General features: G+C 43.1%; 1 protein-coding gene across 1 annotated transcript in view; it reads left to right on the top strand.

The window, feature by feature from the left end:
• PDZRN3 (PDZ domain containing ring finger 3) overlaps positions 1 to 25,525 on the top strand; it is a 240,348-nt gene that overhangs the window by 209,262 nt on the left and 5,561 nt on the right. Inside the window, exons 4-7 of the mRNA XM_058288725.1 lie at positions 12,237 to 12,484; positions 15,347 to 15,434; positions 23,865 to 23,963; positions 25,088 to 25,150. Coding sequence (XP_058144708.1) covers positions 12,237 to 12,484; positions 15,347 to 15,434; positions 23,865 to 23,963; positions 25,088 to 25,150 — 498 coding nt within the window. The remainder of the gene's footprint in view (positions 1 to 12,236; positions 12,485 to 15,346; positions 15,435 to 23,864; positions 23,964 to 25,087; positions 25,151 to 25,525) is intronic.

The following is a 25,525-nucleotide window of genomic DNA, read 5'->3' as shown; positions in this document are numbered from 1 at the left end:
AGAGAATTTGGCACGGCTCAGGACAAACTCAAGGTTAGTTTTTGCACTTTAATTTTGCATGTCAACTAGATAAGTAGTGAAATAGTATCTCCCCCCACTGGCCCCTCCATTTATGCACACACAGTGTCACTCTCCAAATGTTATTCTATTGCCATAAGTCCCTAGACTACAACGCTCCCCCTCCAATAAAACTTGCACAAAAAGGGTTATCCTCCTACCTGCACTCTTCAATTCAGCAATTTTTCTCAAGGGGAAAATAAGAGAGAAGAGAAGATTATGAAAATTTTCATAATAAAAATGGTAAAAATCACCTGCCATAAGGCCACTTTGAATTACTGTCTAGGAATTCTATAAGTGGATAACGCTTGGATTTTTTAACAGTGCTCAAAAACAGCAACAAGGTGAGGCCGTTCGTGTGAAAAGCAAAGTGTTAAGGAGCAAGTGGGTAGAGCCTCCCCATAAAGGCTGGGCACCTCTGTCCCATTTTGCAGAGAGAGTCGTTGAAGCAAATAGAAGAGCCAGTGGCTCTTCTAACCGATGGTCAGAATAAACCATTCTTCCTCCTGCTTTCTCACCCCACTAGGTGCTCTGCACAAGGGTGGGGAGGCTCGATTCCAGCCTCTCAGGCAGCAGAGTCTCCAGCAGTAAATAGTACGGGGTGCAGTGGTGCGCGGGGTCCACCAAGAGGGAGGCCCCCAGGAGGAACAGCGGCTTAAGCGTGACCCTTACCCAGCTCCTCCTTCCCTGAGGACCTGGAGTCATGCCGCGGCCCAGGAGCACAGCTGCAAAAGCTTCGCAGGAAGCCTGGGGCCTGCCTTACGTTCTAACATCAGGTTTCTGAAATTGGGGAATGGCATTTGTTTTCCTTCAGCATTCACTCTTTCAACAAGTGTTTTAATTGAGAGTGTTGTTTTCGGAGTTAGGAGAGGAGCTCGCACTCCCCAAACTACTGTTCAATAGCTGTAACCCTTCGGCAAGTCAGTTATCCTCCGGAGTCTCCGCCTCCTGTGCACATGGGACTCTGACTCAGAGGGCGGTAGGTAGGCCCTTTGCTGGGCCTCTCAGGTGCCTCTTTCCTGGGCACAGACTCAGCTGCTGTGATCGTTTTCTAAAATGCAAACCTGAGCACATACCCTCTCAGTCTTGTAAATTCTCCCTCCCCCTCTTAAATCGTCTCAAAATCAGTGTACTGTCTGTGGCTTCCAAAGTTCAACATGGCCAGCCCCTGCCCACCCCTCCAATCTATGGTACAACAATCTCCATTCCTCCCATGCTGACTTGTTAGCAGCCCCTCAGGAGTACCAGGTTTCCTCCTGCCACAGGACCTTTGTACATGCTGCTCCCTCTGTCTGGAAGAATCTCTCCTCTCCTTCATTTAAACCTACCCTATTCTCCTAATTTGTGCTCAACCTTTCTTCCTCAGAGGAGCACCCTCTGACCACCACCTGCCCACCCTGCCATATTACCTTTCCTTCCCTCAGTAGTGGGATTATTAGCATCTGTCTCCTTCAGCAGACTGTGAACTCCTTGGAGGGAGTTTCCGTTTCTGGTTTTATCCTGCACTGTACACCCAACACCAGGTAGGTACCAAACATGTAGTCATTCCTTCATGTTTATTAAACTAATAAGCAAATGAATGAGCAATGAAATATAGAATGCTTTAGCAAAGTCATGGTGCATAAAAAGTACTTAGAATTGGTAGACATTATTATTCATTCAAAGAAGAAAAGATAGGATCCTTGCCAACAAGGAGCTTTAGTCTTTGGGTGATATTTCAAGTTCCTGCCATATTTTTTTTTTTGTTTTTCCTTTGTGGTATAAGACTTTTTAAAAATGCTACTTAGAAATTGAAAGTATTTGAGAAGATCTACCATAATTTATTTAGAGAGTTGATATAATATGATTACTATTATATGAAAACAAAAAGAGCCTGTTCTCTCTAGATTCACTGGTGGTTTGATTTCACATTGGCACCAGTCCCTTTTCAATCTGTTTTTTTTTTTTAACTGCTAGACCACAGTTTATTATTTACAGCATTTCTTCAAGGATCCCATCACAGTCATTTTAATGGAAGTTTGATCACGTGGTCTGTAAATCACAAGTTTTGAGCTAGTTGGCTCTGCAGGAGCCAAAATTAGTTTTGATCTAAGGGCTACATGCCATAATTTTTTTTCTTTTGACAGAAAACAGAAAATAAACAAGCAAAAAAGAACCAAAAAAAAGAAAGAAAAAGCCAAAGCGTTATTTAGGTTACACTACAATTTTGAGGCACAATTCCACAAGAGCCAGGAAACTGTATTTAAACTGGATCAACTTTAGCTTTGATTTTTCTTGGCATTTGCTGGTTTGTTACCAACCTTTGTTTTATTTCAAAACAGTTGAGAAATTTCCTAGTCCTATTAGGACTAGCAAATAAAGAGGAAGACGTTGAGTCTTAAAGTACCTAGATAAACTTTTCATAAATGTTTCTTTCTTGATCCAGCTTTTTCTGTAAGGCTCAAGCTCCAAAAATGTGCGACGCTACCTGTTTCCTTACTTACGATGGTTTTCTGTTTTCATAGAAGACTGACGTGACCTTTGTCCTAGTTGGACTTTTTAAAACAGTGTTCCATTGCAAGGTCTTCACAAAACTTGTAGAGAGGGGGACCAGCTTGTAATAAATTCTATAGCATGCTGAAATTCAGTGAGACCTCTTACTAAAAGATGATTTGAGAGAAGGAAATAAGTTTCCCTCCAGTTTCAGCTTCTCCACAATTAAGTAGAAGGGGTAAGTTTATAAATGTCCGAAAAGTAGTCGTTTTCTCTGCTCATTATAAATGATACCATTGCCAATGTGAATTCTTGGAGAAGGTCCATGGATTTGTCGGGCTTGATTCAGCATGGCAGAGTCAACCCCATTTCCAAGATGCACAGTGAAAGCCCTCCTGTGCTGAGGACCTCCCGTTCTCCTTCAGCAGCCTCATCTGCTGCCCCACCTCTCCTGCTTGCCGATGCCTGCTCCTTTTCAGACACCCCCACACCTTGGGATCAGGACAGTCACCTGTTAAACCCTACTCTTGTCTTTGGGGCTGACATCAGGTGTGTCCCCTGTCACGTGGCTCAGTGATTCAAGCACACTCTGGCAAGTTGGGCAGACCTGGTTCACGTCCCGTCTCTACTTCTCATAAGCTACGTGGCTCTTAGAATGCTTTTTAGCTCCTCAGGCTTTTGTTCCTCTTCTATAAAACAGGGATCATTTCACCTGCCTTCCCACTGACCTCCTCGTTGTGAAGACTGAATGAAATCATGTCAAGCACTTAGCACCGTGCCTGGCGCAGAGGACGCACCTGATACGGGCGGTTCAGAGTGTTGCCTCCTTGAGATGGACACCAGCGTCCCGAAGGCATGAGTGAAACAACATCCTCTCATGATTTTCTTGTGTGATTTATTTGGAGCAAGCTTTTTACTGAAATTTGGCCGCTAGACTCCTTTGGAGTCAAAATCTGGACTAGCGTCTCCCAGAAAAGGTAGCATTTACAGAGGCTCGCTGTGATCTGCTCTTGGCTGCAAGCCCCTTACAAGGACCATTCACAGCCCTGCGTACAGAGGAGGCACGGGAGGGGAGGGGGGATGAATGACTTGTCCAAGTTTACAGAGTTATAACAACCGCTGATATTTGGACACTGTGCTAAAGTAAAGTCCTTTACTTTAATTACATTGCCACAAATTCCTTAGGAGGTAAGTACATTAACTCCCATTTTCAGTTGAGGAAACTGAGGCACCAAGAGGTGGGGTAATCAACCCAAAGTCACAGATCTGGGAAACGGCGCTGGGGCCGACGCCCCTGTGTGCCATCCCCAGGTCCCCCGCAGTGCTCACCCTCACCTAGGCAGTGTTCCCAGTACAGAGCCTGGGTGTCCAGAATTCTTAGAATAAGTGAGGAAAATAAACATTCATTGAGCCTTCACTGCGTGACAGGATATAAGCCCCAAGTACTTTCTGTGTGTAACCTAATTAATTCTAACAACCGCCGGATGAGTTCGGGCCTGCCGTTATCCCATTTTACAGAGAAGAAAACGGAGGCACCTAGCGGTAATAGCCTGCTCGAGATGACGCAGAGCCTACTGCTGCAGCCTGTATCTAGGCTCAGGCACCCAGGCCCCAGAGCTGGAGCTTTTGGCCGTTCCGTGGACCTTGCTCAGATGTACAGTCTGACTGCTGCCTGCTCATGTGCATTTTCATGCAGAATCCCTCAGTTAGCCTCTCCGCAGTTTGCAAATTAAATGACTGCAGCCGCAAAGAACATAAAACATCTTTAAGCACTTCTTTCTGACATTGTTTGAAATTCTTTGTCACAACAGTTCTCTTAATGGCAGAATCTACCCGCATGTCCTTTTCTTTGACGATTAGTCTTTGAAAACAGCTAACATTTAAGTTTTTAAACAGCGAACAAGGTATTGACAAGACCAATGTGAAGTTTATACCCGGGAGATGGAAATGACCTAATGATTTTTTTTTTTTAAAGCTTTGGATATGATGCTTGCAAAAGCTTAGCCACACCTTTCTCTTCTAATTTGTAGCTATATTTACCTTTTACAGTAGGAGATAACACCAGTATGGATTGTTAAATGCAATAAAATTGACATGTAAAAAGAAGCACATTATCTTCCCTATTCTGAGCTCAGCACGTGTCTCCCAGATCGAGGTGAAAGCTTCAGCCCTCCCCCCAGATGGGAAAGGAGGGAGGAGAGAGGAGCCAGGTCAGACATTCTTGCAGGGAATGACATGAGGAGGGACGGACCATGGGCTGTGTGAAGGATGGTATTTAACTGGCTTGGACCTAATTCTTCCTCCAGAAGAATTAAATAGAAAACCGTAACAGACATGAATTCCAAGGAAGAACCGGGGAATTGTACAAGCTAAGGGGATTTGGCTGCAGAAATACCTGGTTTCCAAACATTCACCTTATTTCCAGATATGCTCTCCTATAATAAGTTGAGCTGTTTCTTTCAATTCTCACCTGTAGGATGATATAAAACAATGCATGTTAATTATAAGAGCATACAGTAATATGCCTTCTGGTTCATATATGCTGTAACTGAATGGACATTTGGATGCTGTCACTTAAAGTGGGATTTCAGGGTGTTCACATCAGGCCTCCAAAGGGAAAGAAAAGCAAGATGTCATTGATTGAAAGGGGAGATTGTTACCTAAGAAAGCAAAGGGTTTTACTTTTTTTAGATATTTTAGATATAAGGAAGACTCTTTTAACAAGGAAAATACCAAAGTACTAAATACAGCATTTTTTCCCAAATGCTCATTGTGGGTTAAAGAGGGGAATTTCTGATTGTAGAAATACCAAATCTAGGAAAATTATGTCAGAAACGCATTCAGAAATGCCCCTAAACAGGCACCTCACCAATGTCCCTGATAGAATGAACCGTATTCATAAAAGATCTGTTTTTACTACATAGGAACTGAAATCTATGTAACTTTGGTCTGTTTATATATACAGATCTCCAAAGTGAAGTGCTTTCCACAGAAACACATTAAATACCATTTGTTCATTAAGATTCATATTTCTTCTTAACTGCCATACATAATACCTACATTTTAGATAAGTTGACTTTCCCTTCATTGAACCCTAGAGCATATCGTAAATTTGAAATAAATTAAGACAGACAAGAGTTTCCTGAATGAGAAAAGATTTTTTTTTTCCAACCTAAATCAAGGCTTGAAACCTTTCACTTTTCGATTTGTAGTTTATTATCGTCTAATGCTTTCAGTGGAATCTAAGTTTTAATTAGTTTGAAAACATAGGTGTGATATTTTACAGAATGAAATCACTGCCCCTGTATTTAATTAAATGAACTCGTAAAAGTTGGGTTCTAGCCAGGGGCATAATTTATAGTAGGCTGAATTTAAAATTGCATTAGCACTTTATACAGGGGTTGTTTGCACATGTAATAGTTACAGAGGCGATTGTGATACAATGATCCTCAGAAACCAAATGTCTTCCCATAAATAGATACTTATTTTCTAATTTGGAGAGAGTATGGTTTGTCTTTTCCAAAGACTACATTTTAAAATATGCTGAAGTGCTTACAATTAAGTTGTAGAGAACTTTGACAGCATGCTTGGCTCCTGTTTTTACAAAGGTGATACTGTATGACGGTGGTTTGTCCAGTGACATTTCTAGGTAGACAGTGGAAATCCAGCCTAATTCTGGGGTAAGGGCCCAGTTGGTGTTCCAGCTTCTGAGAGGAATCAGGCCACCTCGGCCAAACCATATGCCTGACTCACACTGCCCATAGGTACTCCATCCAGCCACTTCTTTAGTGGTTCCCACATGCTGTGGCCTCATCCTTCTTCCCCAAGAAATTCTTCCAGGGATGTCCCATCAGCCAAGAGGTTATAAGTCTCTGTAACCTCAGTAAATACTTGCTGAATGAATGAAAGAAAAAAGGGGACAGTCAATGAAACTTGTCCCCAAATAGAATAGTCCACCAGCACTGGGTAGGTTCTTAAGACCTTGGGAAAGGCAACCCCAAGCACCTCATACGAAGAGAAATGCGACGATCCCCAGGCGTTAATGGACCCCGGAAGGAATCATTGCACCCCCTCAGCATAATTGTCTTGTCGCCGGAGACCTTACACTGAAGGACCTCTTTAAGGTCCCTTAGTGTCATGTCATATTTGTGGCAAGGATATTTGCCTTGAGACTAACTGATTGGATTTTCACCGTAATTGCACCTAAGTCCCAGGGGACCAGTCAGAGCCTTAGGTGAATAACTTAGGCGTTTAATTTATAATAAAGATAAAGTTTGCAATCAGCATTTCTGGTTCCAAAACATTCCATTTACTAGGTTTTAGAGCTGCATAAACTGTTTTAAAAGCAATCTGCTCAATTGGGCGAGTTAATGATATTTAATTTGACCGGGCCAAACGTCACTGGATGAGCATTCCGTCTGTAATTGCAGCCATCATTGCCATTCAGGGTAATGTAGATGCAATGCTAATACCCAGAATAAAGGTTGTCGTTCTCGGTTGGCTGATCGCGTGCACCGGAGTTAGCACGTCGCAAAGTCTCTCAGCGATGTGATTCCGAGATGACAGTGTAATAAGTGTTATGTGCACAAGGTAATTCAAAACAAATTTGGCTGCAAAAATGGATTGCATAGGATAGTAAACTCCCTCCTCGTCTCATCGTTTTTTAAGAGAATGTAGTGATCTCTAAAATACCTTGTCAAGAAGCTTGTGTGGCAGGGGTCAAGTCCCGTAAAATTGATCTGTTGCACCTACTCAGAGCATCTGAACTCGAGGACTGAAAATATCGATGTGTATATTGTAGTCTAGGAGTGCAAGATGCACAAGGATCGTCCTGGGAACTAAAGATTACATAACTAGGCTACAGTTTGCTTCTTTTAGTTATAGATTGTTTTCTCCTAGGAAAATGTGACTCTTCTGGTATAGGGTCCCTATCAGCACTGGTGTTTTAGTAAATTTTAATTGTTTGCATGTCGGGCACTATACGTACATGATTTCATTTAAACTTTTTAATGAAACTAAGAAGCATAGCACTCTGATTATATTTATTTTACAGATGAAGAAACAGACTCGGGGAAGAGAGTGAATTTGCCCAAAGCCCCACCACCAGGATGTGGTAGAGCCAGCATTCAGCCCAGGCCTGATCCCAGCAACCCCGCCACTGGGCACCCCCTCCCTGCGCTGAAAGAAAGCGGGAGGTCCCCTGGCTTGTGGAGGGGCCGTGTGAACCGTGGTTGGTTACAAAATACATGGCACTAGGTTATGGCACTGGGGCACGTTTGTCAGCAATGCCCTTCTGGGGAGCCCAGTGACAGGCAGTGAGGAGGTTCTGCTGCGACATTAGGGCATTTCTCAGTCTCCCCGACATTCTAAGCACCCACCTCCCCCTCCCCCCCCCCCCCCCCCCCCCGTGCTTGCTTCTGCTCTTTCCTCCACAGCCTGAGCAGGAGGGAGGCCACGGGGGTTGTCACATCAGTGCTTTTTAATAAAACCCCAAGTCAGGCGGCTTTCAAATAGCCTTCCTGCCTTTTGTAATTGAGTGCATCGAGAAGCATGGGAGCTGTTTGCCCCCCTGGGAATCTGCTTAGCGAAGACCCTTTCTTCCTGCATCGTTTTCTAGAAACCATTTGAACATCAGCTTGGTGGTTATAAAAATCTGTCCAAATAAAGCACTAGAGTCATCACTTTTCTATAAAAATGAGCTGATTAAGATGCACCTCCCAATCAGAGAAGTATTTTCATTAATTCTTATGTACAGATAGAAGGATGTCTGGATGTCTATATGAATACATGTGACTACATCCCTGCCTAATTTTACAATACATTAGTGTGATATTTTTAACTGTTTTTGGCTCTAGGCAATTATGATCCAAGTTAAAATGGCCTAAAATATAAGAAATGTATTATCAAATATGACAAAAGTTTGGTGGTAAGAAATTCTAAGCTTGGTGAGTTCGTTTGCTCCGTGATATAACCGATGACACTGATTCCTCATTTTTATGCTTGGCCATCCTCAGAGCATGGACTTGGCCTCCCATGCCAGTGCCCCACATAGTGTCAACATGGCTGCCACAAGTCCAGCCATCACATGCAGATGACTTGTCCAGAGGCATAAAAGGGCCATCTTTACCTCATGTTGTGAATGAAACTTCAGATGCTTCCAAACAGATTCTCTTGCTTATCCCATCAGCTAGAATTACCTTCATGCCCATGCCTAAATTGATCATGTGGCAAAAGGAACAAAACCACCATGATGAGTGGAAAACACTCAAAATCCGTACCTCAAGCCTCCCCTCGCCCACCCAAGGGAGTGATCTCTGATCTGGTTGGAAAGGAAACAAAGTCAGAGTTCTCTGAGAAAGGAACAAGCAGTGAGGGTAAGGAGGAAGGTCACTGACAGTCAACCGACCTTGCCTGCTGTGGTATTTGCAAGACCATTAATTGTGCATATCCAAAGGAAAGGCTCGAAAGATAAATTCCTTTTAGACACAAATCAAAAACTCTCAGGGTTTAATTCCCCTTCCACTATTGTCTTAGCTTTCCTGTTCCTTTAGAAGACTTGGACAGGAACTTGAAGAGGAAAGAGATTCCATAGCAAGAAAATTCTACATACATTCCCTTTTGGGAAAAGGCCTGGTATTTACACAAAAATAGAGAAAGCACGGATGTTTGACTGTATCTTACAGGACCATTTCAAAAGTCTTAATAGCCGAGCTCATTGTAGGTAAAACTAACTTTGGGGCCTGCCACCGCCAGTGAGTACAAGTGCAGACAACAGTGACTGGTTGTTGGCACTGGCACATCCACAGCTCCGTCTGTTGCATTGTGTCCAAGAAAGGGTTTTACTTTTTCATTATAAATTAATACTATTCTTAGTGTCATGTCTTAGTGGAAAATATGGCTCAAATGATTCTGCTCCAGCCTGAATTTCACAGAACTCCAAATGAGTTTCCTCCCTACTCCCATTCCAAACCCCCAGCATTCTGGGCTCTGAGCAGGAAAAGGGTCAAAATTGTTAGGTCTCAGTTTGCCATGAGGTTGCTGAGGTACCAGAAATGGGTTGGCTTTTATAAAGGGGATTTAGGGTAAAGAATTACAATTCTGACCCATGAAATGTCCAGATCAAGGCATCACCAGAGATGCGTTTTCACCCATCAGCTACTGGTGATCTGGAGTCCTACCATGTGGCGAAGCAAGATGGCGGCCATCTCTGTTGCTGTCCCTGCCTTCCCTCCAGGCTCACCGTCTCCTGGAGCCCAGCTGTGGGCAACCAGGCGTAGGGCTTGTCTCTTTCCGGGCCTCCTCTCTAAGTCTCAGCTGCTCCGCTTTCTTTCCGAGTTCAGCTGTGGCTATCAGGCACATACCTTGTCTCTTCAGCTTGAGCTGCTCCATGGGCTCAGACTCTTGGGGACTTCGTGTTTAAGATTTGGCTGTTAGCGATCCTCAAGGCCTCTCTCACATGGCAGGGTCAAAAATGGTCGCTTCCTTTCTGTGTGTGTCTCGCTGTGTCTCCGTTTATATAAAGCTAGGAATGGACTAGTTCAAAAACATCATCTTTCTGGGGATTCTCCAAATTCAAACTGTCACAGTTGTCACCTGATTTTGGAAATGAAAAAGAGTTGTTTGTGTCCTTTTTCACACTTTTCTCAAAGGAGGAAAGGTGAATTTAGCTGTGCTGTTAAACACTGGCATTCCCAGTGCTCGGAGTGTCAGGTTTGGTTTGGTGGTTCAGACGTTGACTTAAATTACCCGTGTACTTGGGTCCTTTCTGTAACTCCCTCATGATGTAAGTAAATTAAGTAGATTGAATCCAAATCGTTAATAATCTCCACTGGCATGATTTACTTGGGCTTCTTTACAAGTGAAGAATCCCACCTCTGCTGCTCAGCCCAACCTTTGTTTAATGCCAGCTGCAGAATCCATACTGTGGTCCTGCTCAGACAAAGAGGAATTGTAGTACTCCCGCTCAGAGGATGGGCCAAATTGTCCGTGGTCTCCTAAGTATAGGATACTAAGGGGGAAATGTGTCTACAAGATAGGAAAAGGCTGTGCTTGGGTTCATTTAGACAGCTATAAGCAAATGCCAAAAACATGCATATTGAAAGAATGAAATATTAATCTAAGAGATTTAAACTCCTGTGTTAAGTCAGGTCATTGTTGCTCTCCAGAGAAGCTATGAGACACTGAGGGACTTTTGCAGCTATATAGCCTGTGGAATATGATTCTTATACCATCATTTACACTTAATTCTAAAAGTCCAAACTGCCATGTGGGGACTAATATTGAAATATTTCAGAGCCTGATAACTTTCATGTGGTCCAGTCATGAAATGTTTTCAAACCACGTGAATGTCACGTCATTTTCCTCTGCTCTGCTGGGGTTTGGGAGGAGATAAACGAAGCGGTTGGACATCCATATTGCTCAGAATGAGTTCATATTTTGGAACTAAGAGTCTGGCTTCTATTTCTTCTCTCTTCTTGTTCAAGCTGTTCTAAAAATAGCTATATGGTGTTCATTTTGAACACACCATTTGGAAAGAATCCTGGATGCAGCATTGAAAGTTCTGACCTACACTCACCAGGCAGGTGATCTCATGCAGGTTGTTTGAGGCTGTAGAGAAGGACTATAAACATACCTTTCGTCCTGCCAGCTTCATAGCTCTGTGATGAGATCACTGTTGAGAGCTTTCTTCAACTTAAGTCATCAAGTAGACAGTAGGCACTCAACAGACAGGGAAATACAGCAGTAGCACAGCACTGGGTGCACGGGGAAACAACACAGTTCTTAAACTAGCTATTGTTTGCCATGGTCCACCATAGCCTGTGCTGTCATTTACCTAATATCTTTAATTGGCTTTTACAAAAACAACTTAAAAGGATTCATTTAAAAGAGAGTTTATGTCACTGCCATAAAAGGAAAACTAGCATCACCTGCCACAAACTGGAAAAATACACACCATTAAAATGTAACAATGTAATTAATTTCTAGTTAGCTATTATTGCCTGACAAAGGCTGGGAGCCTGAGGCTGATCTCTTCTTTAACAGGCAAGATTAGCAAGTGATGGGATTATGCTAAAGACATTACCGTGGGAAGCCAAGACTTCCCTGCTGTGAGACTTATTATTTATTTAATTTATAAAGATTTATTTTTTTAAATTTATTTCTCTCCCCTTCCCCTTCTCCCCCCAGTTGTCTGTTCGCTGTGTTCATTTGCTGTGTGTTGTTCTGTGTCCACTTGTATTCTTGTCAGCGGCCCCGGGAATCTGTCTCATTTTGTTGCATCATCTTGGTGCATCAGCTCTCTGTGTGTGCGGCGCCACTCCTGGGCAGGCTGCACTTTTTCATGCTGGGCGGCTCTCCTTACGGGGTGCACTCCTTGCGCATGGGGCTCCCCAATGCGGGGGACACCCCTGTGTGGCACAGCACTCCTTGCATGCATCAGCACTGCGTGTGGGCCAACTCATCACACAGGTCAGGAGGTCCTGGGTTTGAACCCTGGACCTGCTATGTGGTAGGCGGGCACACTATCAGGTGAGCCAAATCCACTTCCCGAGAGTTATTTAACGCCAGATCCAGATACCTCCAAACACTAAACCTAGAGAACATGGAGAATGGATATTCTTCCTCTTAGCTGCTTACCCAAGAACACAAGCTAATTTCTGCTTAATTAGAATCAACATTCCCCCCCCCCCCCCAATATTTCTCAACAGGTCAACGGCAAAGACTTATCCAGAGCGACTCATGACCAGGCTGTGGAGGCTTTCAAGACGGCCAAAGAGCCCATCGTGGTTCAGGTGTTAAGGAGAACGCCACGGACCAAGATGTTCCTGCCACCGACGGAGTCGCAGCTGGTGGACACGGGAACGCAAACCGACATCACCTTCGAGCACATCATGGCCCTGACTAAGATGTCCTCCCCCACGCCGCCCGTGCTGGATCCGTACCTCTTGCCAGAGGAGTAAGTGCTGTGATCGTAAATCACTAAAGCATTACCGTAAGTAGGGTAAATAACTGCAGTTCGGTTGGATTTTGCTTACCATGTGGTGAAAAAAATTAATGCATCTTATAATTTTCCTCCAAGTTGCCCATGTTTAACTTTATTGTTTATGGAGGCAGTAAATTGAATCCTGCTCAAAACTGCTCCGACATATTAATTACTTTATTATAACCCTGGAGCGGAGTTATTCAAATTATATTCTGAGAACAAAATTGCTTACAAATGCCGTAAAAGTTGTCTCAGAATAAAATTTAATCACCACAAATGATAATTTGAAGATTAGTCATCGTAACTAGAGAGAATCCTGATGTTTCTTGTAAGTAGACCACAAAGTGAGCTGTGAGTGAAAAGAGGGGCCCCCTGAGGTTGTGCATTCTGCTTTCCTGGGTCTCATTTCAAACTGGGATTCATGTAATCAGCCTGCACACACCTCATGCAAGAACTGCATATACCAATTAAATAGCAGCTGTGAGTCAGTGCATCACATTAATTTCTTTACACATGACTCTTCTCTTAAACTTACTTTCTGCCCAAGAAGTAGAGTAGTTCAGAATCTTCAAGTCAGACAAGCTGATGCTAATTTCTAGCCATGGAACTTGGATAATTTACCTTGTCTCCATGGGCTTCAGTTTTCTCATATTAAAATTGGGATCATAACAGTACCTATCTCATAGGATTGTTAGAAGATCATTGGAATAATGTATGGCAAGTTCTTATGCATATGGTAAGCACTCAAATCAGTGGTAGCAGTGATCAGCATTAATTATTTAATGATAGATATAAAATAGTTAAGAAGTGGCAAAAAGCAAGAAACTTTCCAAGAGGGCCACTGGCTTAAAAAATATAATGAAGACTTTTCTCTTGCCACTCAGTACATCTGAGGGTAGGTTATCTATTTCCCCAGCTCAGTCTCTTCTCATCCAGGCTCCTTATTCAGATAATTGACTTGATGCTTTATTTCAAAGGGCATTTTTCACCTCTTACATGGAAAACCTCTGAGTGATACCTGTTGGATCTCAATTAGTAACTCAATAGTTAGGGTAAGCACACATTTCCTGTGGTTCTGTCATATTCCAGAGAAAAGCTTGTATTTCATCCCGTGATTTTAATGGTTAGCTGTTGTCAGAATCCAGGGCTAATTCTCCAGGCCTGAAAAAATAAATCCTGCTGCAACTGACAGCATGTAAACATACAGGAGAGGGCACAGCCTGACATTCGCACACAGTGTGCAAGGCAGAGTACAGAGAACTGTTACTGTGTTTATTTCTCACAACTGTCCCTTTTGCACAGATGATGAACTGCAAACTCAGCAGGTTCTTTGCCTGTGGAAGGACTCACAGCTCAATTTGGCAGTGCTTGGATCTAAAGGCATGTCTGTCTGACCTCAGCTCATAAACATGATACTCAGTAGTCCCCAGTTGATTCTATGAAACAACTGACCAATTCCCCGAATTCAATCACTCAAACTAGTTCTTTGGCCATATAGACCAAAACTGCCACTCTCTATTGATGAGGCCTTTAAGGCATCTCCTAACTCTCAGATGTTGAACTGTTACAGTGATGGGCCTTTTAGAAGTCAAACCCCTAATTTCCTCTTAAGTCTAGTTAACATGACATGACTTATCCCCATAGGGCTACTTGAAAAATGTTAGAAGAGTCCAGAGGTCAGACCTCTGCATGTTCTGGCTGCAAGGTCAGATGGCAGCAGACCGTACTCATTGCAAGAGTAAGCGTCGGGACGGAATGGGGGTGTTTAGTTGATGCTTTCAAAGCCCAGACCATTCAACTGCATCTGCAGGGCTAAAAGCCCCCTTAAGTGCAGGCAGTATATTTGCCTGATGGGTCCAGAAAATTGAAAGCCAGCCTTTTTTTAAATGACCACTCATTTGTGCAGGCACAATAGTGCCTGATCTATTGTTCTCTAAACTAAGTGCCTGGGAAGGAGGACCAGAGACCATTGATCGCTGCACGGACCCTTGAGGACGTGGAGGCCTGGGTCCCCAGCTAACTGTCAGGGGAGCAGGCTCTGAGGCCGAAGCCTTCTACGTGCATCTGCAATGTGGATGCTCAGCTCCTGTCAGAGCCACTAAATGAGGATGTAACTTCCATTGCCTTTACTCCTAGAGGTTCCTTTAATGGTGTTTTCATAGAGGTGGTGGGTTTTGTGAATTGTGCTTTATATATGTTTTCTGAAGAAAAGCAAACTTGGGGTCTCCTAGCACACCAATACATTATATGCATATGTATGTACATTCATTACATACATGCATCTCGTATTATGTTGTATGTCAAGTTTGTTTCTTATTGAGGTACAGTCATAACATTTGAAAAGACTCTGTCCTGGATGATAGCATACCAGTTTGGATCATAGAACCAAGTTCCCTCAACTGGACCTCAGAGACCAGGAGATACCTTTGAGTATTGCCGCAACTCCAGCACTTTTCTCCCCAGAGATAATAAAGAAGCAATAAGTGCTAAGTATGGGCCTGTTCCTGACCAGAGACTTGAGATAGAAATTAGTCACATTGAATCTCATGACTGGTGGGCTACGGCATGGTCACTGAAAACAACTAAGCCTGCCCGTACCGTTCATCTTAACTGCTTCTTCTGAAGGAAACTGACTTGAGCACCAATGGTAGAAATATTATGATGACGGTTCTGCCTCTCCTGTGAGCCACATTTCGAAAGGAGTGGGTCCTTCCAGCTCTGCTTACCCACCAGCTCCCAAGACCTGCCACGTCACAGCGGCCTCCTGCTGGGGTAACACAAACAGATGTTCATAGCCAGAAGCAGGGGCCTTAAAACTCTTTATCTCTTTTTCAGGCATCCCTCAGCCCACGAATACTACGATCCAAATGACTACATTGGAGGCATTCATCAGGAGATGGACAGGGAGGAGCTAGAGCTGGAGGTACGAAAGAACGCCGTCGTCTCATTTTAGGAGTCATGGTTAAGAGCAGAGAATGCCTCATACGTTCCCTCTAAGCAAAAATCTAATGGAAAAAAATGGATGCTAATGAAAATATCAAAAGTGTCAACTTCTAGTCGTGCCATTTGAAAGGCACAATTAAGCTTAAACACACCCGACCCCCTTCAAAAAAAAGCGTAACCATCAGATCCAAAAAGCAGAAATTTAGGATTTTTTATCTGACTCACTTAAAAGTTAGAGCATTAAGTCCTGTTCTAAGCCCTTGAATCCATATCATCCATTCAGACCAAGCCCTGAATTACTTTTGTGACTAATGTATAGCCTCCTTGCCTTGCAGTCCTTTGAGTCACCACCACTTTTTACTCAAAGGCAGATGCTCAAGAACAGAACATTTTCAAAAACTGATTTTATGGAATAGGGCAATTCATTGTCATTTGAAAAGTCACCTAAGGTGGAAGGCTAACTGGCCACTTGGCTGTAGTCTGACATGGTCAGATCAATTGTTGGCACAAGAGGCATGATGGACTCAGTGAGGACATTTTTTTAATTAAAAATTTTCCCTAAATCCATGTGGCCTAACCTGGAATGGCAATTACTTTAACTATAAAACTCTTGACTCTTCCCACTTGCCCTCCAGTAATTGTTCCAGGAAATGTAGCCTTGTCCTCTCCAGAAAAAGAAGGGCTTTGTCTTTTATTCACAGAGTCCCTCTTCCCAGCTTCAGTGCTAATTCATGATGCAGCCACCAGCTTCCCCAGGACACTTGCCCTTAAGTTAACACATGTTCCTTGCAAAGGGGATTCTGTTAACAAATACATTTGGCAAATGTCACATCGAACAAAATTAAGCAGATCTGTATCTTAGAGGACTTATCAGTATCTTTAATATTCTACATAGCATGGTAAATCCCCTGGGCAGAGGAGTGGACAGCAGTTAGCAGAATATCCCTAACCTACAAATTTAACATAATAACTTCTCTTTGACCAAGGACCTGTTAACTTTTCTCCAGCCTTGAGTTCTTTGGAACACAGTTTGGGAAGCAATGCTCTGCAAAGAGAAGGGCTGTTTAATAATCTTTATCTGATAACACTGCTCTTTGATGGTGATCATTGTACATATGGCAAGGTGTAGAGTCCTTTAAAAAGCTGTAGTATATCCCATGAGCTAGATTTATGAAGTGTAGGGTAACTTTTCGGTCTTTGATATTGAGTCAACCTTAATTTTATACCAATGAGTTCTTTGGTTCTTCTCTTAGTTTCTAACACCTTTGATAATGTGATGAAAGCTGTACGCCTTCCCTGGAAAAACGTCCTTTGTGTCACTGCATCCCTCCACTGTCAGATTTTGGCCATTCTACCTTAGAATTTTTTGTTATACTTGAATACCACCAGAACTATTTCAGTTTGATCAACTTATTTAAATCAAGGTAAACTTATTGTAAATTCTATCCCTGCCATGAGCAGAAAATTAACATCAATTACCATAAATCAAAGGTCCTTGTAAAAGTACAGTGGACTCAAAGCAGTGTTATTCAAGTTCACTCCTCAGTATGGCGCCTGCCTGGAAGTTCCACTCCCTCACCTTTTTCTTTTCCTGAGATTAAGGGCTAAGACTAGCCCAAACTGAGCCTGCCTGCCTCGAAAGAGTAACTTTCTCAGTGGGAACCACCTCAGTGGTAGGAGCAGCCACCCTGGGGGAGCTCCCTGGAACCTCGTTCCTCAGAGCAGGGGTGAGGAGCTGCAGTGAGCCCAGAGCAGGAGAGAAGGGCAGAATCTTCGCCCCAAGACCTACAGAATTAGAATCTGCCTCTTGACAGGATCCCGTTAAAGTCGGAGAAGTCCTAGAGGCCATGGATGCGGGTCTAGAAGCCCACGCTTCCCTTTCCTCTTGTCCTACTGGGTCACACCAGCGAGGCTTTGGTTGTGCATTTACACACTGTCGTGCAGTGGCGTACCTCCGTGTCCCTAATATCATCAACACTCTCCATGCAGAGTGAACTCCCCTCGGGCTGGACACATCTGACCAAGCCCACTGTGGACAGGGGGTACACTAAGACTTCCTTTTATTCCTGGAAAGAAAAAAGCAGAGACGAAAGTATCCCAGGTGTTCAGAAACATAGACCTTTAAGGCAGTGAGATTTTACAACCCTGCTGCTTTTCCATTCTGTTCATTAGCTTTCACCAAGCATTGGTTACAAGGAATAGTCTGCCGGCTTTGGGAATGCAAAATCGGGAAGTCACCCCCACCTTGCCTCCCCTTAAGGAGCTCATAGTCTACGAGAGGCTATAAGCCATTAGAACGTTCCAGTACAGTACTGTGAGCCCACAACAGACAGGCCATTTAAATATTTGGTCCTTGGTCCATGGTCACTTGCATGTCATCAGGTTATTTCTGTTAACTAAGCACCATCCTGACTGGTGATGTCTGTTTCTGAGGTTCACTGCAGACACTCTCCAGAGAAGGGATCTCTGTTAGAGCTAGGAATTTTTTTCCTAAAGCTGCTCCACTTTCCAGGGAGGCTGCCTGGTACCTGTTTCTCATAACAGTCTGTCTGCTAGGTTGCATCCTATTTTGTTCCCAATTATTATGTTGGATTTCAGACAGAGCAGGATTGTTTTGAGTAAGGGGGCCCAATCTCAACATACCACTCATCATCTAAGTTGAATTAGATGAAAGTCAGCTAGTTCCATGGATACTATATAGGGAAAAGTATATATGTGTCATTTGGGAAATTACTGAAGCAAAAGCACAGAGAAAAACAGATGTTCTCTCTCTTTAAAGTACACAAAATGATCATATTTAGGTAAATGTCAAATCCCTTTTATTGTGAAACTGCTTGGAGTCAAAGGGATTTGACCTAAGTATACCCAAGGGTTGAGCAGCCAAATAATTACCCATAAATTTTCAGGTACTGAACACCTGCTCTAGATCTTCCGTAAGCAATTAAGAAAGAAAATAGATGTCTGAAGAAGGCTTTTTTTGTTTTTCTTTGGTTTTAATTTCCCAGATGATTCATCAGTAGCATCATATCCAGGCTGTGAAGCTGCTGTCACTAGCATTGTGTTCTGATGATGTCATTCTAAAAACCAGAAAGGAAAGGAAAGCTACAGTTACAACAAGGGTCTAAAATAAGCTCACAACCTGGTTTCATAGAGTACCCTAAGTAGATCAGAAAGGCATTGGGATCGTCCTAAAGTTTTCTTTAGCCTCTGAGGCACTGGTGGCCCATGGGCACATCTGAGAGCCCTTCCCTGGTCAGGCAGCCCTGACTGAATCTCCCTCCTCCCCTAGTTCATCAGTGTGTCCTGCCACGTGGGAACCAGGGCCTCCCCTGTGCTGTTCTCTCAGCCTGGATGACCCTTCCCCCAGAGCTTTGCATAGCTCAGTGTGACTCATTCTGTTGCCCACATCTCCTCTCTTCAAAGATGCTTCCCTGACCACCCCATCTAACCACCCCCATCCTCAGGGGTCCCATTTCCTGTCTATCTCCCCTCCACTAGAAAGTAAGCTCCAGGAGATCTGGGCTCTTGTCTAGCTCATTCACTGCTATATCCCCAGGCCTAGAGTAGGGTAAGCATCTAACAAACACCTGTCAAATGAAAAAATGAAAGCCTTGGAATCCTATCTCAAATTCAAGGCCTCTGAGGGGAAACGCAGTGTTTTTAGAGGCATCTCTACAAGCCACAAAGCACCATGCTTAGATATCTAAACTGTTGAGAGAACTTAAAGAAATATACACAACAATCATAGGCCAATACCAGAAAGAATTAGGCAGGCTTCAATGACCAGTCTTCCTGAAGGTGGATCAGCCATTTAAGCTAGTCTTTGAGATCCCCTTTGATTAAAGTGGCTGATGTTGAAACAGAGAGCTTGAATCACCAAGGTGGAATGACCCCCGTTAATATCTTAATGGGAATATCGTTTCAATTTCATCTGAAATGTCAGACTTAACTGTTGGGTTTTATCAAATGGTCCATCTAGACCAGGGAGCAACAGGACACCCTTGGAGGGGGTAGCTGTAATTCAGATAATGCTAATACATTATTCATACAAGTTTGATTAATGGTCTTCTTTGAAATCTTATCTCCATCATCACAGACAGATGTGTTTTGACAACCTCTATGCCTTCCTATAAGGCCCTGCCTCTAGCTCAGAGTCAAAATGAAATGCTGAGAATTTACAAACCAGTCTGAGGAATTTTAGGTACAGCATTATAAAACCGTATAATGGCTGAGGAGTGGTTAGAAGTTAGTTGGCTTATTTTTCATTTGGATCTTTATTCTGCCTTGAAACCTCAAGCTCATTCATTCATCTGTTCACTAAATTTCATTGAGTGCCTGCTTTGCACAGTGTACAAAGCTAGATGCTGCTTTTATTGTCCAATTCATTTTCCAGCTACTACTGCCTTACTATAACTTTCCCTGTGAACAACCAAATACCCAAATCCTTGGATTCAGAGACAATAGCAGTTCTTGTTGATTCTCATGAGTTTCTGAAACTTTCTATGGTTCATTCTCTGGCTAACCTTTAGCACCAAGACTCTTCTCAGTGACGAAGAACCATTTTGAACATTGAATGACCAGAGATAAGTCATACCCTGTGCCTTCTAAATGAAGCTTTTCTGGCTTTTGTTTATAGTTCCAGGTAAAATCCAGATAAGACAAGGAAATATGATAGCACACACCATCCTAACATCAGTGCCAAATACATCCAGAGAGCAGGCTCCAAAATATACTTTAGTATTACTTGACATGTCCTTTACTAGCATCTAATCATCCGATATAACTCATACTTTTAAGAACCATACCATTTCTAAGATAAAAGCTGCTTGCAGGAGACTGCCCTTAAACTGGATTTACACTTTCATCTGTAAGTCTTATTTAAATATCAGGTCCCTAAAGTTTTGTTTCACAACCAACTGGAATTGGGGGTGGAAGAAATAGCTTTGACTTACTCACAGGAAGTATTTCAGATGATTAGATTCTCCTTTTCCCATGCTCTGCCCTTTCACATACTATGCCCCTCCTTCTGGGGCCAGGCCTCTCATTCATGTCAGGGAACATAATCAAATCCAGCTCAACTGAGAACGTGGCAGCCCCTGTGACAGTCTGCCCTGGCAGGACCTGCCCTGGGAGTCAAAGATTAAATGCAGTATTGGCTCTACCTCGTGCTTCTGTAGGGAAAGACCATACATTCTAAGAATATCCCTTGCTGGAAACAGACCTAGCAAGGCCGTCCTCTTCTACTCCTAGTTAAAAGTGTCATAATGTTTGACCATCAGCTATAATTCTCAACAGTATTTATGAAGAATCTGCTACTGGTTCAAGCAATTGAGCGCCTCCTTCCCACACGTAAGGTCCTGCGTTCAATCCCTGGTACCTCAAAAAAAGAAAAAAGAGAATCTGCTACTAATTTTCTAAAGATGCGGGGGTAATGGGAATGTATAAAAAGTACTTAAATAAGGAAAGCATGAGAGATTCAGGTATCAGTGACTCCAGTGAAAATATTTTAAAACAGAAAATGTTTTAGGATGACTTCGTTTGCCCTGACATTTTGTTCTAAGAAAGTTTTCCCCTCCGTTATAAAGGTAATACACATTTGTTGGAGGAAATTGGCAAATTGAGAAGGGGAAAGTACACACACAAAAATCATCCCACCAATACCAACACTAATGTCTACTTTCATAGCCTAACAGTTCTCCAGATCTATATCATTCCAAGTATTGGCCAAAAAAATCGAGTTAGATTTTATTCAAAATCATATACTAATCCCTTTGGATCCCTGGCCACCTACCTGTTGTTACTAGGCCAAACTGTGTCCTTTTCTATGTCACAGACCTTCAGCTTATCCCTTAAAGAGTCTTTCTTCCTACTTCAACATCCCAGTCCATTTAGCTGTTCTTTTCCAAGTCATGAGTTCACTTCCCTGAGCTCTCACAAGGAGCACAACTCTAGATGTGTTACTTCTCAGACTCTCTGAAGTGCAGGACCACAGGGACCAGTTTGATGGATCTGTTTAATTTCCATTCGGTTGCAGACCAACACGTGGTTCTACTGTGCCTGCCTCACAGCACAAGTTCAGCAGTACCTGAACTGGCCTACAGACCTTGTCCACTGTGACAGCTCCACTAACTGTGCCCTTGGTTATTGTGACAATGTCCAACTGCTGTAGAAGTTTCTAAGCACTTGCCCCGATTTCCCTAATTATCTCATCACAGCCACACTTTGGGTGGTGTTGGTATAAAGACCAACGTGTTCTGTATTTTCTTAAGAGACGTTCACCTTGGGGGCCAGTCATTCAGAAAAGGCTTTCCAATCATCTCTCCCTCTGTTCGTTTGCACGGGGACCCAGTCCAGCACCCGCTCCTGCAGTGATAGCATGCTGCTGCAGCATTTGGACTGCAATTGTGCAGTTGGACCTCAACAAGTTATACTGAAATTTCATTGATTCCAACTAATGGCGAGGAAGTGCCAAAACCAAGAGGAGTCTTTGTTTACCGGTTCTCAAATGAAGTGTAACCTAAGAGAAATACTTGGTGATGATTTGTGACTAGCATATTAGAGGTATGCAAATTGGGTATTCTGAAAATACTTGGCGTTTGGCCCTCCTGGTTAAAGATGACCCTTAAAGCTCATGTTCCTTCTATTACTCTGCTTAGTATGTTTCTCATAAAATGAGAAAAATAATTTCCATCCAATTCAACTGAATTATCAGAAAATAGTGGGGTCTTGGTGAGAATTTGTCATATTGCTAAAGCTATAATTAGTATGTCATTGAATTAATTAGCATATCAATGTTCAGAAAATAAAATGAAGAAATCATATGGAGGGGTCATGTAAAAGTTTCTTGTGACTTCAGGCAAATAGACATAACTGCACATAATTCCGGCATCTTCTCTGGGCCAAGCACTGTGCTAAGAGTGCTGTATGCATCATCACACTGAGTTCACACCCTGCCTGAGGAAGCTAGTGCAGAAATAGAATCTCAGCTCAAACTTATGATCAAGTTGCTAAAAAAAAGAGAAGTTGGGAGCAGAACACAGGTCCACCTGTTTTCAGAGTCCTTGCTCTTCTCCACCATATTATATTCCAAACATCAGCCACTCAGACCACTGGAAATAGTAAATAAGATCATGATCATGGCAGTCCTCAGTTAAAGTTTTTAGATGACTTGCCGTAATGTTGAAATAAATCCAAACTCTTCACATAGGTCTTCAGGGCCCTGCGTGGCCTGACCTCACCCCCATACCTCACCACACTTAGGCTTACCTAAGCCATTGGTTCTTTGGCCATGCTGGCTGCATCCTTGGTTCTTACAAAATCAGCCCATTCTTGCACCAGGGCCTTTGCACCTGCTCTTCTCCTCCCTGCAGTGTGCTCATGGTGTTGGTGTTTCACTGAGAAGAGCCCAAGAAATACCTGTGACATAACCATTCTGCTTCACCACAAAAAGCTGTGTCCCTACCGCCATCCAAGAAGAACTCCAGAGAGTCCACTTGGAACTGGCCCCAGAGACGGTGGCATGACGATCCAGTCTCAAAGCCCCCCCATCCTTCTGAATGATGAGCAGCTAACACTGTCCCAACCAGACCCAGTGATCTGGGGGAGAACTTAATGTTGCCTGGGTCCTTGAAATAGGCCTGCAGCTTACTGCTAAAAACTTGCATGTGTCCTCAGCAACCTGAGTGGAGAGGGTGACTTGGCCAGTTAACACTTGCAGAGAACCCCAGAACTTCCTTCCAAGGCTCCAACAATTCTCAGAGTTCTAACTTCATTGTCAAGTGCAGACCAAACAGCAAGTACAAGGGTGGTCGCTGTACTCATGTCTCACATTTGGACTTGCTTTGCTTTTATTTAACTTGTGTAATAGAGGCTGGAACTAATTTCTCAACTGTAAATATCACAGCTGTTGTGGTAAGCATTAGTTGTACACTATTGCCTTACCCTCCTTTCTTGAATCGGTTTGTGTGCGATTTGCTTGCGAGTTCTATTACTGGGAATATTAAGGGAATGCAATGTAAATAATCTAACCAAACACATTGGAAACACTTATGGCTGGATGGTTTCGGGTGTGGAAATATTCTTGTTTGTGAGAGACTCTGAAAGAATGCTTTCTAAGATGCCCTGCCCCAGATGTCTTGACACGAAATGAAATATGGGTAATTTTTCTTTTGGGGGATCGATAAAATAACTATTTTCAAAATGACTTCATATTGACTGAAAGGTCAGAAATGCCCTGGGCATTGATTCCATATCCATAATCACTTCTGTTTAGTAAGTTAACCGGCTCTCCACAGTTGAATGCAAAGAGATCCAGTTCATCATTTAAACAAAATGTTTTTCCAGCATTTGACATCCTCTCAGCTCTCAGCGCCTGCTGGAGTCTCACTGGGAGTGCCCTTTCTTTGTCTAGGAAGTAGACCTCTACAGAATGAACAGCCAGGACAAGCTGGGCCTCACAGTGTGCTACCGGACGGACGACGAAGAGGACATTGGCATTTATATAAGCGAGGTACGAATGCTGATTTTTCTAACTGTCATAGCAGACCGAAAGGATAATGTTTTTCCCCTTTCTATGCTAACCAGCGTTAACTCTGACTCGTCTAGAAGGCTTTGGAAAGACACAGACAAATGACTTTGCTCTGTTCATCACACTCAATGGAGTTACAGCCTACGTGAGGGTTAAGCACTCAAGTCAGCACATAAGGCAGAATTACCCTTGCGAAGCCTGCAAATCGGCCATAAAATGGAGACGTCTGCAAGGTTTTGCGTGTGCATCCCTGAGGATACAGCAGATTTACATTTCCCATCTCATGGTCATTGAGTGGAATGGTAGATGGAATCACTTACACTTTTTTAAAGTATTTCTTTCCCTCTATTTTTTTCTTTTGATTGGGTATGTATAGTTGAATTCATACAAGGTAAATGCCATATCAGTATACAGAGATGGAGACTGTTCTGATCTTTCTAAATGTAGAGGACATACTAATTTCAGTAGGGATACTCTACAATGCATGCCCGTCCACACAAGCAGAGAAACCCAGGTTTTCCAAGAAAAGAATCTGTTTTCTCTTAGGGATACATGAACAGAGGTGTCTAATTGACTTAATTATCCCTTTGGATTTACTTCATCCACCACATTTAAGTTGACCCATGGTTATTGCATTTTGGGGTGCCCCTCCCATACTCAATCCCATATGACTCAATTATATGTCATTTTTAAGTTATTTCCCACAATAAAATAAGTGTTTTGTACAAAATAATCAAGGTGTGGTTGATAATCAGCTTAATGAAGGGCACCCTTTAACCTGTGCCCTGGCACTGATTGGCTTTTAATTACTGCGTGTGCGACAAAACTCAGCTGGGCTCCTCCATCCCCCACTGGCCAGCCGGGCCTGTGCAGCCTGCTGCCACCCGGGGTGGCCACGCAAGGATCCAAAGGCTGGCCTGGCAAGAGCTTGGAAACAGAGCAATCCATATTGCCTCTCCTTGCATGACACCAAGACTTGTTTAATTCTGTGCAAAATGAAAGCAGAGGGATGAACATGACTCCTGCTAGAGACAGCTGCTGGAAATCGCTGCTGTTTATGTTCACGCATGTCTGGGTAGGTGCTGAGATGTCCCCGTGTGTTTCAGATTGACCCTAACAGCATTGCGGCTAAGGACGGGCGCATCCGAGAAGGAGATCGCATTATCCAGGTAGGCACTGCATAAGAATAGATGGGTTCTAATGATGGCTGTGGGGCTGAAAATGCAGAAGAGGTTAAAGGAAAGAAACCCCAAACTTAGATGGGCATTGAAGCCAGACAAGTTGAAATAATGAATGAGGAAAGCTTGGGGAGATAAGCAACAGGGAGTGATAAGGACTAAGGCAAACTGGAGAGTAAATGCCCCATCTAAAGAGGGCAGCTGCCCCAGTCGATGGAACCAGACCATCTAATCTTCTTGAGTTCTGTTTGGACTAAGGGCAATACATTGGTGGGTCAAATCAGGCCAAGTTTGCATCTTCTGAACCAGAGTAACTCTCATTTTAGATTTTTCTGAAGGATTAGTTTTGGACCAAGTATTTCAGGT

The sequence above is a fragment of the Dasypus novemcinctus genome, chromosome 26 (assembly GCF_030445035.2).
Source record: "Dasypus novemcinctus isolate mDasNov1 chromosome 26, mDasNov1.1.hap2, whole genome shotgun sequence".
Classification (NCBI taxonomy): domain Eukaryota; kingdom Metazoa; phylum Chordata; class Mammalia; order Cingulata; family Dasypodidae; genus Dasypus; species Dasypus novemcinctus.
Note: the sequence above shows the minus strand (reverse complement) of the source record. Positions and strands in the feature narration are given on the sequence as shown.